Below are 15,654 nucleotides of genomic sequence, written 5' to 3'. Positions count from 1 at the left end.
ATCCATCAACATAACTCAAGTTTCTCACCCTGGAAGAAGCCTCGTCAATCATTTCTGCACCCACTCTTAATGCCTTCCTAAGAACTGGACGTAATACTCCAATTGTGGTTAAACCAGTGTTTTAAACTGGTTTAACTTCCCTACTTTTGTACTCTATGCCCCTATTGATAAAGCCCAAGAGACTGTGTGCTTTATTAACCATTTTCTCAACCCGACCTGCTACCTTCAGTACTGTCGAGAGGACGGCAAACAAACTCGGCAGGGGTTTGGGAACCAATAGATTAGATAGATAATTACTTATTGCTTACAAGTAGGCTTCATTGAAGTTACTGTGAAAAGCCCCGAGGAAATATGGAATAGGAAATATGAGGGGGAATACAAGGATACACAAAAAGCTGGGAAGGATAGAAAGCACTAGTGTACAGAATACTTAGTTAATAAGTGAAGTTGAACTAAGGAAGAAACTAATGATGCCTAAATCAGGGTTACTGGGCATGTACGCACAAATGCACCAAATACTGGCTGTTGGTAGTTTGAAAATCACTAGTTTTAGTGTGACTATCATTTTTCAGTCTGAGTTAATATGTTATTTCCCATTTTCTGCTAAAATCGATGGAAGCCATTTTAATAAAAACAATCCAGCGTGATTGGAAGCAAGGCAGATTAGTTAAGTAGACAGTCTTAATTATGAGACAATTAAAGAATAAGTAATTCATTAATAGATGTGTTAAAAAGGCTGGAAATGTAATTTGGAACACAAATTACTTTTATAATTATAAGCATAATATTAACACTTGATTATTCATACAGACTTTTAAAGTGCTGTGAGAGAAAAGATTAGCGTGTGTTTCTCAGGCCGCAGAATAAAGAGATAACACGAATGTTAACTTTGACTAGAAGAGGAACTAAATAAGCTCCTGTCTTAAGGGACCGCAACTCCAGAAAGCAGTGTTGACCAATCATTAGTTGAGACACAAATCTACCTCAAGATGAGTGTAGTGGCCATCACTAAGGAGAAAGTTCTGGGGAAACTGAAAGGTCTGAAGTTGGATACCTCACCTGGACCAGATGGACTACACCGCAGGGTTCTAAAGGAGATAGCGGAGGAGATTGTGGAGGCATTGGTGGTGATCTTTCAGGAATCACTGGAGGCAGAAAGGGTCTCAGAGGACTGGCAAATGGCTAATGTAACACCCCTGTTTACGAAGGCGGGGAGATAGAAGACAGGAAATTATAGACCAGTTAGCCTGACTTTGGTTATTGGTAAGATTTGAGAGTCTATTGTTAAAGATGAGATTGCGGAGTACCTGGAAGTTCATGATAAAATAGGACTGAGTCAGCACGGTTTTGCCAAGGAGAGGTCATGTCTGACAAATCTATTAGAATTCTTTAAGGATGTAACAAGGAAATTAGACAAAGGAGAACCAGTGGACATGATCTATTTCCATTTCCAGAAGATCTTCGACAAGGTGCCATATAGGAGGCTATTGAATAAGTTAAGAGCCCATGGTGTTAAGGGTAAGATCCTGGATGGATAGAGGATCGGCTGACTGGTAGAAGACAGAGAGTGGAGATAAAACGATCTTTTTCAGGGTGGCAGCCGGTGACTGGTAGTGTACGTTAGGGCTCGGTGTTGGGACTACAATCTTTCAGAATATACATGAACAATCTGGAAGAAGGAACTGAGGGCATTTGCAGATGATAAAAAGATAAGCGGGGAACAGGTAGTATGGAGAAAGCAGGGGGTCTGCAGAAGGCTAGGAGAGTGGGCAAAGAAGTGGCAGATGGAATACAATGTGGGAAAGTGTGAGGTTATATATACACTTTCGTAGGAAGAATGGAGGCACAGCCTATTTTCTAAATGGGAAAAGGATTCGGAAATTAGAATCACAAAGGGACTTAGGGTTCCTAGTTCAAGATTCTCTTAAGGTTTTTTTTAAGTTAGACCTCCCAAATTCTTTTTGTTTCCAATTAAAGGGCTATTTAGTGTGGTCAATCCACCTGTCCTGCACATCTAATAATAATATAATATTTGCTTATTGTCACAAGTAGGCTTCAATGAAGTTACTGTGAAAAGCCCCTAGTCGCCACATTTCAGCGCCTGTTCAGGGAGGCCAGTACGGGAATTGAACTCGCGCTGCTGGCCTTGTTCTGCATTACAAGCCAGCTGTTTAGCCCACTGTGCTAAACCAGCCCCAGCATCTTTGGGTTGTGGGGTGAGACCCACACAGACATGGGGAGAACATGCAAACTCTCCACAGACAGTGAAGCGGGTCCAGGATCGAACCTCGATCCTCAGCAATGTGAGACAGTAATGCTAACCACTGCGCCATCGTGCCGCTAGCCTATCCACCTTCCCTTAAGGTTAACGTTCAGGTTCAGTCGGCAATTAGGAAGGCAAATGCAATGGTAGCATACATGTCGAGGTGGCTAGAATACAAAAGCAGGGATGTATTTCTAAGGCTGTATAAAGGCTTAGTAAGACCCCATTTGGGGTATTGGGAGCAGTTATGTCCCCCGTATCTATGGAAGGATGTGTTGACTTTGGAAAGCGTCCAGAGGAGGTTCTCAAGAATGATCCCTGGGATGAAGAGCTTGTCATACGAGGAGCGGCTGAGGACTGTGGGCCTATACTCGTTGGAGTTTAGAAGGATGAGGGGGATCCCATTGAAACTTACAGGATACTTACTGAGAGGCATGGATAGAGTGGACGTGGAGAGGATGTTTCCACAGGTAGGAAAACTAAAACCCAAGGCCACAGTCTCAGGCTGAAGGGACAATCCTTTAAAACAGAGATTACAGGGAGTTTCTTCAGCCAAAGGATGGTGAATCTGTTATACTCAATGCCGCAGAAGGCTGTGGAGGCCAAATCACTGAGTGTCATTAAGACAGAGATAGATAGGTTCTTGATTGATATGGGGATCAGTGGTTATGGGGAGAAGGCAGGAAAATGGAGCTGAGAAACACATAGCCATGATTGATGGACCGAATGGCCTAATTCTGCTCCTCTTTATGGTCCAAGATAAGAGATATAGTTTGAGAAGAAGCATTGTTCTAAAACTGAGGCAGCATGTGTAATTAGCTAAAGAGTTGATTTTTTAAAATTATTATTGACAAGTTATAAACCAATGGGCTATTTTTCCAACAATTGGATAAGATGAGTTTTCAATTTGTACGGTACAAGAAAGGGGTCTCGAGAAGCCAATTTAGGAGAAAAAGGAGTCGGAGGCAGAGAAACAGGGGAAGATTTGAAGAGAGATGTAAAGAGAAAGATGCGAGTATTGGGGGGGAGAGAGTGAGAGACGTTTATGCGAGGCAGAGGAGGAGAGAGGTGCGAACAGTGATATTTATGGAGAGCTGCTGAGAGCTGTCTTCGAAGTTTTTCGGAATTGATACTTTATAACCTAGTCCGAGAAAGGCGGTGAGAAGTCAGTTCAATGGTTAAAGTTAAGCTTTCTTTCTCCTCTTACTGTTAATCACTGCTAAGTGCTGTTGATCGATATTTTGCTTTTTATCTGACTTGTTACCTTTTTAATGGTTAATAAACTTTCTGAATTCATCATTTAAAATGTTCATTCTTGCCATATACTTAAGTCACTAGAACCTTACGTGATTATGATAGGAAGGGCTATTGCAAACAAATAAACCCATAATCTTACTTATAAGAACTTAAAATTAAATCTTACCAAAAAGCACACATTGCATTGTGGAAATATGTTGCGGCTATAACAGAGGCCTGGCTCAAGATAAGGCAAGATTAGACTATGAGTGTTAATAATTCTAGGGTACAAGGTGTTCAGAAAAGATGAGAAGGAAAGGGGAGGGGTGGTGGTATTGGTTAAGGACAGCACTGTAGTGCTGGAGAAAGAGAATGCCTCATGGGTTTCAAGGGCACAATCAATTTGTAAGGGTGCAATATACTTGCTCGGTGTACTCCATAGACTGCCAACTTGTGAGAATGATATAGAAGAACAAATCTAATGGGAAATTACAGAGAGGCGCAAACATTTAAGAGTAGTTTTAATGGGACACTTTAATTACCCAAATGTCGACTGGGACAGTGGCAGTGAAAAGGGCAGAGAGGGGCGAAAGTTTCTAATGCATTCAGGGAATTATTCTACAGGAATATGTGCCCAGTGCAACAAGAAAGAATGCACTATTGGATCTGGTCCTTGGGGCTAAATAGATCATGTATCAATGGGGGAACATTTAGGAAACGGTGATCATTGCATTGGAAGGTTGACAACGATGCCGGAAAAGGAAAACAGGCAATCCAGAGCAAAAATAATTAACTCAGGGATGAGCTGACTTCAAAAGGAATAAAAGGTTGGGAGCAAAAACCGTAGCTGAACAGTGGGCTACCTTCAAAACAGAAATGCGCTGCACACAGTCAAGGTATATTCCCTTAAAACTGAAAGGTAGAGCAAACAAATCCAGAGCTCCTTGGATGAAATTAAGGTAATGGAGAAAAGGTGTGCTTATGACAGGTGTCAGAGAGAAAATACAGTTGTGGACCAAGAAGAATAAAGAGGGTTCAGAGGGGAGGTGGAGGAGCACATGGGAGAAGCAGAGAGAGATTAAGAGGAACCGCTGGCAGCCAACAGGGGAATCCCAAAGCCTTCTATAGACACAAATAGCAAAAGGGTGGTAAAAGGAGTAAGACCGATTAGGGACCAAAAAGGATTTACACATGGAGGCCATGGGCATGGCTGAGGTATTAAGGAGATACTTTGCATCCACCTTCACCAAGGAGACAGATGCTACCCAGAACATGGGAACAGATGAGGAAACCGTACCTCGAAGGGCTCAAAATTGATAACAAGGAAGTGTTGAATTGATTGTTGGCATGGCACCAGGAACAGATGTGCAGGACCAGTTGAGATACACCCAAGGATATTGAAGGAAGTGAGAATGGAAATTGCGGGATCGCTGGCTATAACCTTCTCATCTTTTCCAAACTCGGAGGTGCCCGAGGACTGAGGAGTTTCAAATGTTACACCCTAGTTGAAAAAAGGTTGTAAGGATAGCCTGGGTAATTGCAGGCCAGTCAGTTTAACATCAGTGGGCAAGATTCAAGAGACAATTATTTAGGATAGAATGAGTTGGTAGATGGAAAAATGTGGGCTGATTAGGAGGAGTCAGCATGGATTTCTAATGGGGAAATAGTGTTTAACGCAATTTCTTTTGAGGTGGTAATAGAACGGGTCGATGAGGGTAATGCTGTTGATGTGGTGTAAATAGACTTTCAGGAGGCATTGCGGTCCCACACAACAGACATGTGAGAAACGTTATAGCTTCTGGAACAAAATGGACGGTAGCATGTGGATACAAAATTGGCTGAATAATAGGATGCAGAGTGTAATGGTCAATGGATATTTTTCAGACTGGAGGAAGGTGTTCTCCAGAGGTTGGTATTAGGACTCTTGTTTTTCTTGGTTTGCAGGGGACTATTTCAAAGTTTGTGGGTGACACAAAACTAGAGGCATTGTAAACAATGAAAAGGGCTAGAAACTTCAAAAGGATATAGACAAGACTGGTGGAGCGGGTAGATATAGGTGGCAGACTGAAAGGGTTAAAAATCATACAGGTTTAAAACCACACAAGCTGCCAGCTGCTAAATTCTTCAAAACAGAAAACTAGTCAAGAGAAAACAGTTGCTTCACCTCAAATGTCTACAGATACAACTTAAGGATCCTTGCTATATTAATTATAGGTAGGCTGGAGTCTCAGTTCACACACAAAAATTCAATTGATCACTACTACTGCAGCTGTGTGCCAGACGAATACACTTGTTAATGGAAGGGGAGTATGGTACACCACCACTCAGGCAGATCTTCATCTTACTCCTGTCGAGCAGTTATTAGATAAATAGAGGCGAATACATGCTTGGTGATATTATAGTTAAACATGCATGCCCATATTATGATTAGTTAATTCAGGTATCATATTATGTAATCCCAATGGATTAGCTGCCAATGGATACAGATAATTTCTACACATCAATGTACGCATTTGATTGATATAGGTTAATTACTTGGAGTATGAGCAAAAAGTATAATTGCCCTGTATTTTCTGATTGCGGAGCTGGCAAGCCACCTAGTGGGTGCTTAGCTCCCCTGCTATAAAGTTCTTGCACTGAAACCCAAAGTGTCTTCTTGTCTGTTGGGGAATGAGGAACACTGTAATCGAATAGGTGTGTAACTCCCTCAATTTAATGTGGAGAAGTGTGAGGTGTTGCATTTTGGTAGGAAGAACATGGAGGTACAATATAAAACAAGGGGTAAAATTCTTATGGGCTTGCAGGAGCAGATGGATTTGGGTGTATTTGTGCATAGATCGTTGAACAGTCGGAGAGAGCAGTCAGCAAAGTAAGTCATATTCTGGGCTTTATTAATAGAGGCATAGAGTACAAGATGAATGCTGAATCACAGAAAAATACACTACACAAAAGGCACTTCGCCCATCGAGTCTGCATCGCCACATGAAAGACACTTGATCTGCCAATCCCAATCCCATTTGCCAACACTTGGCCCGTAGCCTCGAATGTTAAAACGTACCAAGTGCTCATCCAGGTGCATTTTAAAGGTTATGAGGCAACCCGCCTCTCCCACCCTCCCAGGCAGTACATTCCAGACCCTCACCCCGCCTCTACCACCCTCCCAGGCAGTGCATTCCAGACCCTCACCCCACCTCTACCACCCTCCCAGGCAGTGCATTCCAGACCCTCACCCCACCTCTACCACCCTCCCAGGCAGTGCATTCCGGATCGTCACCACTCTCTGGGTAAAAATAGGTCATTCCTCAAAGCCCCGCTGAACCTCCCGCCCCTCACCTTGAAGTTGTCTCCTCTCGGAACCAACATTTTAACTAAGGGGAACAGTTATGCCCAATCCACCCAGTCCATGCCCCTCATCACCTTGTACACCTTGATCAGGCAGCCTCTCGGTCTTCTCTGCTCCAGTGAAAACAACCCAAGCCTATCCGACCTCTCTTCATAACTATAATGTTCCATCCCAGGCAACATCCTGGTGAAACACCTCTGCACCCCCTCCAGTGCAATCACATCCTTCCTATAATGTGGTGACCCGAACTGCACACAGTACTGCAGATGTGACCTCACCAATGTTCTATATCACTTCAACATGATTTCCTTGCTTTTGAAATCTATGCCACGACTGATAAAGGCAAGTGTACCATATGCTTTTGTTACCACCCGATTAACCCGCCCTTCTGCTTTCAGAGATCTATTTACAAACGTACCAAGATCTCTTTGTTCCTCAGGACTTCCCAATGTGGCGCTATTTTTAGAATATTTCCTTGTCAGATTCTTCCTTCCAAAGTGTAACACCTCACACTTCTCAGGGTTAAATTCCATCTGCCACTTTTCTGCCATTTGACCATCCCAATGCTATCTTCCTGTAACCCAAGACTCTCAGCCTCTCTGTTAACCACCCACTCCTCAGGTGAAAGACACAATATTGATTTAACATATCAGCCCCAGCTTCCATGTGTAAATGCCCTTTTTGGCACCTAATCGACACCGAGCCTCCTTTGACAGTGCTTCCCTGAATTCTTGTTATAAGACCTCATTCCTCTTTCTACCTATGTCATTGGTACCAACATGTGCCATGACCTCGGCCTCATCACCCTCCCCCTTCAGGATGCCCTGAAGCCGTTCAGTGACATCCAGGACTCTGGGACCAGGGAAGCAACACAACATCCTGCAGTCACACTGACAAGCACAGTGGTGTCTATCTGTTCCCCCTGAATATAGAATGCTCTATTAGTATTGCTCTTCCTCTATTTCCCCCCTCGTGTTCAGAGAGGGTGTTTGTGGTGCTAAAAGCTGAACACACTACACACTCTCTGGTGGAACATCCTGACGGTCACCCATTCCCATCCTTCCTCAAGCCCCTGCAGCTGCAGTGTGACCACCTCCCTACATGTGCTATCCAAGATGCTCTCAGACTTGTGGATGCTCCAGTGTCCCCAGCCACCATTCCAGTTTTGAAACCCAAAGTTCCAGGAGCTGCAGCTGGACACACTTCCTACACCTACACACACACACCTACACACACACACCTACACACACACACAGGGGACTGCAAATGTTCCCAGATTCACACATGAAGCAAACCACGGCTTTGAGCTCGCCTGATATTACTAAACCCTTCAAATTTTAAACTTCAAAAGGATATTATATTTTTGTAAATAAATCAGCGAAGTCCCGACCTTTGCTCAAACAAATATCTACCAGGACTTACTCACCAGTCAGCTGCACTCTTTGAAAACTCCCGGCTCCCCTCACACTCTGAGGACAGGAAGGAAATGATAGGAGCACCTCGCTCCCTCCTCACAGGGCTCCCTCTCAAGGACTCCTAATGCAGCCCTTATTACTTCTTGTGTAAAATAGCGCGTTTTCACATTCAAATCAACTCAAAAGTTTTTAATTGGTTTATTGTTAGTTCTTTGCTTTTGTATTATATACCACTATTTATGAAACCTAGGATTCTATTTTCTCGAATTAAAGTTTTTTTCGCTTTATGCACCTATTCTTATAGATGTCTATCCAAAATTTTATGTTACTCTCCCAGTTTTCATTTACTGGCTTTAGCATTGAGTGTATAGGACCCTAACATTCTCTCTTCCATGACAGTTTTTATGGAATGAATTGAAGGAGTTTCTCCAGTTGCTGATGTGCAATGAAAACTTATAATTGGTTGATTATGTTTTACTGCAGACACAAGGAAAATCTTGCCAGTTATGTTGAGGCCTTAATAGTGCTCTGAAAGAAACTTGCAGCCCTGGGCCTCATCAATTTCTTAAATCATGATAGAGAATATAGAACAGTCCAGCACAGTACAGGCCAGGCCTTCAGCCCACAATGTTGTGCTGACCATTTACCCTAATCTAAGATCCACGTAACCTCAATTCACTGCTGTCAATGTGTCCAAGAGTCACTTAAATGTCCCTAATGACTCTGACTCCACCACCTCTGCTGGCAGTGCATTCCACACACCCACCACTCTCTGTGTAAAGAACCTACCTCTGACATTTCCCCAATACCTTCCTCCAATCACCTTAAAATTGTGTCCTCTCGTGTCAGCCATTTCTGCCCTGGGGTAAAGTCTCTGGCAATCCACTCTATCCATGCCTCTCATCATCTTGTACACCTCTATCAAGTAACCTCTCTGCCTTCTTCGCTCCAGTGAGAAGAGCCATAGCTCACTCAACCTTTCTTCATAAGACATGCCCTCCAGTCCAGGCAGCATCCGGGTAAAGCTCCTCTGCACCCTCTCCAAAGCATCCACATCCTTCCAATAATGAGGCGACCAGAACTGGACACAATATTCCAAGTGTTTCGAACCAGGGCTTTATAAAGCTGCAGCAAAACCTCGCTGCTCTTAAACTCAATTTTCCTGTTAATGAAAGCCTTCTTAACTATCAAACTGGGTGGCAACTTTGAGGGATATATATACGTGGACCCCAAGATCCTTCTGTTCCTCCACACTTCCAAGAATTCTACCTTTAACCCTGTATTCAGTATTCAAATTCAACCTTCCAAAATGAACCACTTCACATTTATCTAGGTTGAACTTCATCTGCTACTTCTCAGCCCAGCTCTGCATCCTATCAATGTCCTGTTGTACCCTGCAACAGCCCTCAACACTAGCTACAACTCCACCAACCTCCGTGTCATCGGCAAACTTACTAACCCACTCTTCCACTTCCTCATCCAAGTCAGTTATAAACATTACAAAGAGCAGAGATACCAGAACAGATCCCTGTGGGACATGACTGGTCACCGACCTCCAGGCGGAATATTATCCATCCACTTCCACTCGCTGTCTTCTTTCGGCCAGCCAATTCTGAGATCCAGACAGCTAAATTTCCCTGTAAGCCATGCCCCCTGACTTTCTGAATATGCCTACCATGGCAAACCTTATCAAATGCCTTACTGAAATCCATATACACCACATCCACTGCCCGACCTTCATCAATGTGTCTCGTCACATCCTCAAATAATTCAATGAGTCTTATGAGGCATGACCTGCCCCCCTCAAAGCCATGCTGACTATCTTTAATAAAACTAGGTTTTTCTAAATAATCATAAATACTATCTCTCAGAATCTTTTCCAGCATTTTGCTCACCAGACGCAAGACTGTAGTTCCCAGGGATTTTCCTATTCCCTTTCTTGAACAGGGGAACAACATTCGCCTCCCTCCAATCATCCGGTAGTGCTCCAGAGGAGAGTGAGGACGCAAAGATCATCGCCAACGGCGCAGCAATCTCCTCCCTCGCTTCCCAAAGTAACCTTGGGTATATCTCGTCAGGCCCATGGGATTTATCTAACCTGATGCTTTTCAAAATTTCCAGCACATCCTACTTCTTAATATCAACCTGTTCGGGTCTATTAACCTGGTTCACGCTGTTCTGCTGAGCAACAAGGTCCCTCTCTCTAGTGAATACTGAAGCAAAATATTCATTTAGGGCCTCCCCCATCTCCTCAGACTCTTGGCACAAGTTCCCTCCACTATCCCTGATCGGCACTACTCTCACTCTGATCATCCTTTTATTTCTCACATAAATGTAGAACGCCTTGGGGTTTTCCCTAATCTGTCCCGCCAGCGCTTTTTCATGGCCCCTTCCAGCTCTCCTAAGTCAATTTTTGAGTTTATTCCTGGCTACCTTGTAACCTGTAGAGCCGTGCCAGATCCTTGCTTCCTCAACCTTACATAAGCTTCCTTCTTCCTCTTGACTAGAAGCTCCACCTCTTGTCATAAGAGGCTCCTTCACCTTACCATTCCTTCCTCGTCTCAGTGGGTCAAAACTATCCAGCACATGCAGCAAATGCTCCTCAAACAACCTCCACATTACTGTTGTGCATTTCCCCAAGAACAACTGTTCCCGCTTTATGCTCCTCAGCTCCTATCTAATAGCAGTATAATTTCCCCTCCCTCAATTAAATACCTTCCCATACGGTCTGCTCCTATCTCTCTCATGACTATGGTAAAGGTCAAGGAGTTGTGGTCACTGTCACCGAAATGCTCTCCCACCGAGACATCTGACACCTGGCCTGGTTCGCTGCCAAGCACTAAATCACCAAATCCAATATGGCCTCGCCCCGAGTCGGCCTATCTACATATTGAGTCAGGAATCTTCCTGTACACACCTGACAAAGTCTGCACCATCCAAACCATTTGCAGTAAGGAGGTTCCAGCCAATATTAGGGAAGTTGAATTCACCCATGAAAACAACTCTGTTACATCTGCACCTTTCCAAGACCTGCTGTCCAAACTATACCTCCATCTCTCTGCTGCTATTGGGGGGTCTATAAAGACTCCAAATAAAATGACTGCTCCTTTCTTGTTTCTGACTTCCATCCATACTGACCCAGTAGACAAATCCTCCTCGACTACCTCCTTTTCTGCAACTGTGATGCACTCCCTAATTAACAGTGCCACTCCCCCTCCTCTTTTACCTCCTTCTCCATTCTTCTAAAAACATCTAAACCCCAGAACATTTAACAACATTTCCTGCCCCGTGAAATCCATGTCTCCGTAAGGGCCACATTGCAAAAACTTTTGGCTCACTGACCAATAAAAGTTAAGAATTTCACAGATAACTGAAGACTACTGATAATACTGTCCAACTGTGCACACGAATTCTCAGTCAAATGTTTAGGCAAGTTAGTCAATTAAATTCACGTTTATTTTTCTGCCACTTAGCCACGGTACATATACACTTACAGTAACAGGTTCCTTTCAGTGGGTTGCCCTGGTATCGCGTTTCAACATCACACCTAGAAGCAAATTTAATACACATTAATCAAAGGAATCATGAATTCTCTCCCATTAATTTGGTTTGACATTGTAATTACATAAACATTATGCTTGAAAACATTTCACTTTTGAAATACAAAAGCTAAAAGTTCCTGTAACTAGATGCCTGAAAGATAAAGGAGACGAATTTGTGAAAAGTCCTAAGATCAGATCTGTACACTTCCCAGTATCACATCTTAGAAATAATAAACTGCCTTGAAAGGAGGTGAATTGGGTTAAGACAAAAGATGAGCCATGGTCTCACCGAACCAAGATCAAAGCTTCAAAGGGCTAAAACAAGAACAAAGTGCTGGAAAACTCAGATGTTCTGTCACAAGTTCAGTTTTTAAACTTTTTTAAAAGCATCTATAGGGATACAGTTAAAGTTTAGAGTCCAATATCGCTTCCCCAGAACTGACGAGACAGATAAAGTTAATGAGTTTTATGCTGTTGAAAAAGGGCAGACGGGGTTCAGATGAAATAAAAGAGATGGTCAGGGATAGGTTAGAGTGCGGGAGAAATTAAATACCAAAACTGTCATGGGGTAAAAGGCAACAGGAGTGGTGCTGGTAGTAGTAAAGAAACAAAGCACTGGTCCAGATTAAGTGTTAACAGCAGAATAAAGGTCTGCTGCGAAAGCAAAAACGTGAAAACAAGATATGAACTGGCAATTGGGGGAAACAATAAATTCAAAACGGAAGGCAGAGTTAATGGGCTCTAGTTGTTGAACTCAAAACTCGAGTCCAGAATGCTAATAGAAAGATGAGATGCTGTTTCTCCGGCTTGCGTTGGGCTCACTGGAACATTGCAGCAAGCCAAGGACAGACATGTGAGCATAAGAGCAAGATGCTGAATTGAAATGACAAGCAACCACAAAGTTGGGGTTATGCTTGTTAACTGAGTGGAGGCGTTCAACAAAGCAGTCACCCATCTGCACTTGGTCTCCCCATTATAGAGACCACATTCTAAACTATGAATACTGTACAGTAAGTCGAAAGAAATACAAATAAATGGCTGCTTCACTTGGAAGGAATGTTTGGGGCCTTGGACAGTGAAGAGGGAAGAGGTAAAGGGAGTCAGGGGTTACACTGCCTATGATTGCATTGAAAGGTGCCGTGGGAAAGGATAAAATGTTAGGGGTGGTAAAACCGTGGACCAGGGTGTCAGAGGGAGCTGTCCTATTTTGAATGTTGAGAGGAGAAGATGTGTTTGGTGCTGGCATCATGCTGGAGGTGCTGGAAATGGAGAAGGCCTTCAAATATGAAGGCTGGTGATGTGGGAACCCTCTTGTAGCTCTGGTAGGGAGAGGCTGGGATCAGAGCAGAAGTGTAGGAATTGGGTTGGACATGGTTGAGGGCTTATCAGCCACAATGGGGGTGGTGGTGGTGGTGGTGGTGGGGCCTCAGAGTTGCAAATTCTCCATTCAGGAAGTAGGAAGAAATGTTGGAAGCTCCACTTTGGGGGGTAGCATCATCTGAACAGATGCGACAGAGTCTGAGGAACTGGGAGACTGGAATGGAGTCTTTACAGCAAGCAGGACGTGACAAAATGTAGCAGAGGTAGCTCTGGAAGTTAGTGGCCTTGTAATGAATATTTCTGAGTTATATCCCCAGAAATGGAGACAGAGAAATCAGGAAAGGGAAATGTTGGAGATGGACTATTGACCAGAAGACCATAAGATATAGGAGCAAAATTAGGCCATTCGGCCCATTGAATCTGCTCCATCATTCAATCATGGCTAATATGTGCCTTTTCCCCATAACCCCTGACCCCTTATTTTGTTTTCTTAAATTTAGATTACCCAATTATTTTTTTTCCAATTAAGAGGCAATTTAGCATGGCTAATCCACCTAACCTGCACATCTTTGGGTTGTGGGGGTGAAACTCACGCAGACACGGTGAGAATGTGCAAACTCCACACAGACAGTGACCCGGGGCTGGGATCGAACCCGGGACCTCAGCGCCGTAGGCACTGCGCTACTGTGCTGCCCTCTGACTCCCTTATTAATCAAGAAATCCCCTTATTAATCAACAACGCCAGTTTTGTGCTTGAGGTGCTGTTACCTATAGAGCACCAGACCAAGGGCCTGGTTTAGCACACTGGGCTAAATCGCTGGCTTTTAAAGCAGACCCAGGCAGGCCAGCAGCACGGATCAATTCCCGTACCAGCATCCCCGAACAGGCGCCGGAATGTGGCGACTAGGGGCTTTTCACAGTAACTTCATTGAAGCCTACTCGTGACAATAAGCAATTTTCATTTCATTTTTCATTCAAAAGCGGGAAGGTGGAATTAGACAGAATAGTTCTTTCTTAAAACATAAGAACTAGGAGCAGAACCAGGCAATTTAGCCTCCTGAGCCTGCTCTAGGGTTCAATACGATCATGGCTGATCTCATCATGGCCTCATTGTCACCACTCTGCCCGTTCTCCATAATCCTTGAACCATTAGTAATTGAAAATCTGTTTGACTCCTCCTTAAATTTACTCATTGCCCCAGAATCCACCGTACTCTGGGCTAGTGAATTCCACAGTTTCATGACTGGATTCTCCGCCATCGGGATGCTCCCCTTTTTCATGGCAGCCCGGGAGGTTCCAGGTGGCGTGGGGCTGCCCACAATAGGACCCCATTGACCAGCCGGCGTGCTGAACCAGAAATCTGGCGTGGCAAGACAGAGAATCCAACCCTTTACCTTTATACTCTATTCCAACAGCTATAAATGCCAAAATTCAATTTACTTTGTCTTATCTGCTGACCTGCATGCTAGTTTTCTGCGAATCATGCACTAGACACCCAGATCCCTCTGCATCAGAACATCCTGATGTTTCTCCCCATTTAGATAATAAGTTGCCTTTCTAATTTTCTGACCAAAATTGATAACCTCACACAAATCCATGTTAAACGCCATCTGCCACATTTTGACCCAGTCACCTAACCTATATCCATTTGTAAGGTTATTTCCTCAATGCAACTTATGGTCCCACCTATGTTAATGTAATCTGCAAATTTGGCTATTGAACCTTCTATCCCTAAATCCATGTCATTAATATAGATTGTAAATCATTGGGGGCCCATGGACGGAACCTTGTGCCACCATACCAGTTACATCTTGCCATCCAGAAAAAGACAATTATGCCGACTCTGTCTTCTGTCCGTCAGCCAGTCTTCTATCTAAGCTAGTAAATTATCCCTAACCCCATATGATCTAACCTTGTGTATTAACCTTCTGTGCGGCACCTTGCCAAATGCCTTCGGAAGTCCAGGTATACTACATCTACAGGATCCCCATTAGCCACTTGGCTTGTTACATCTTCGAAGAATCTGGCAAATTAGTCAAACATTATTTACCCTTCATAAAGCCATGCTGACGCTGATGGATTGAGTTTTGACTCTCCAAATGTCCTGATATTATTTCCTTAATAATTCATAGACTCTCAGATTCATAGAATTTACAGTGCTGAAGGAGGCCATTCGACCCATCGAGTCTGCACCTGCCCTCGCAAAAGAGTACCCTACCCAAGCCTATGCCTCCACCCCATCCCTGTAACCCATTAACATCATCTAAACTTTTGGACACGAAGGGTAATTTAGCATGGCCAATCCACCTAACCTGCACTTCTTTGGACTGTGGGAGGAAACCAGAACACCCAGAGGAAACCCATGTAGACACGGGGAGAAAGTGCAAACTCCATACAGACAGTCACCCGAGACCGGTATTGAACCTGAGACCCTGGAGCTATGAGGCAACAGTGCTAACCACGGTATCTAACAATTTCACAACAACGGGTATTAAACTAACTCGGCTGTAATTTCTTACATTCTACCTCCCTCCC

At 43.7% G+C, this 15,654-nt stretch overlaps 1 protein-coding gene across 1 annotated transcript in view; it reads right to left on the bottom strand.

The window, feature by feature from the left end:
* The window catches only part of atrn (attractin), a 382,044-nt gene that overhangs the window by 186,955 nt on the left and 179,435 nt on the right, over positions 1 to 15,654 (bottom strand). The window contains exon 22 of the mRNA XM_038792945.1: positions 11,752 to 11,804. Coding sequence (XP_038648873.1) covers positions 11,752 to 11,804 — 53 coding nt within the window. The remainder of the gene's footprint in view (positions 1 to 11,751; positions 11,805 to 15,654) is intronic.

The sequence above is a fragment of the Scyliorhinus canicula genome, chromosome 3 (genome assembly GCF_902713615.1).
Source record: "Scyliorhinus canicula chromosome 3, sScyCan1.1, whole genome shotgun sequence".
NCBI classification, from domain to species: domain Eukaryota; kingdom Metazoa; phylum Chordata; class Chondrichthyes; order Carcharhiniformes; family Scyliorhinidae; genus Scyliorhinus; species Scyliorhinus canicula.
Note: the sequence above shows the minus strand (reverse complement) of the source record. Positions and strands in the feature narration are given on the sequence as shown.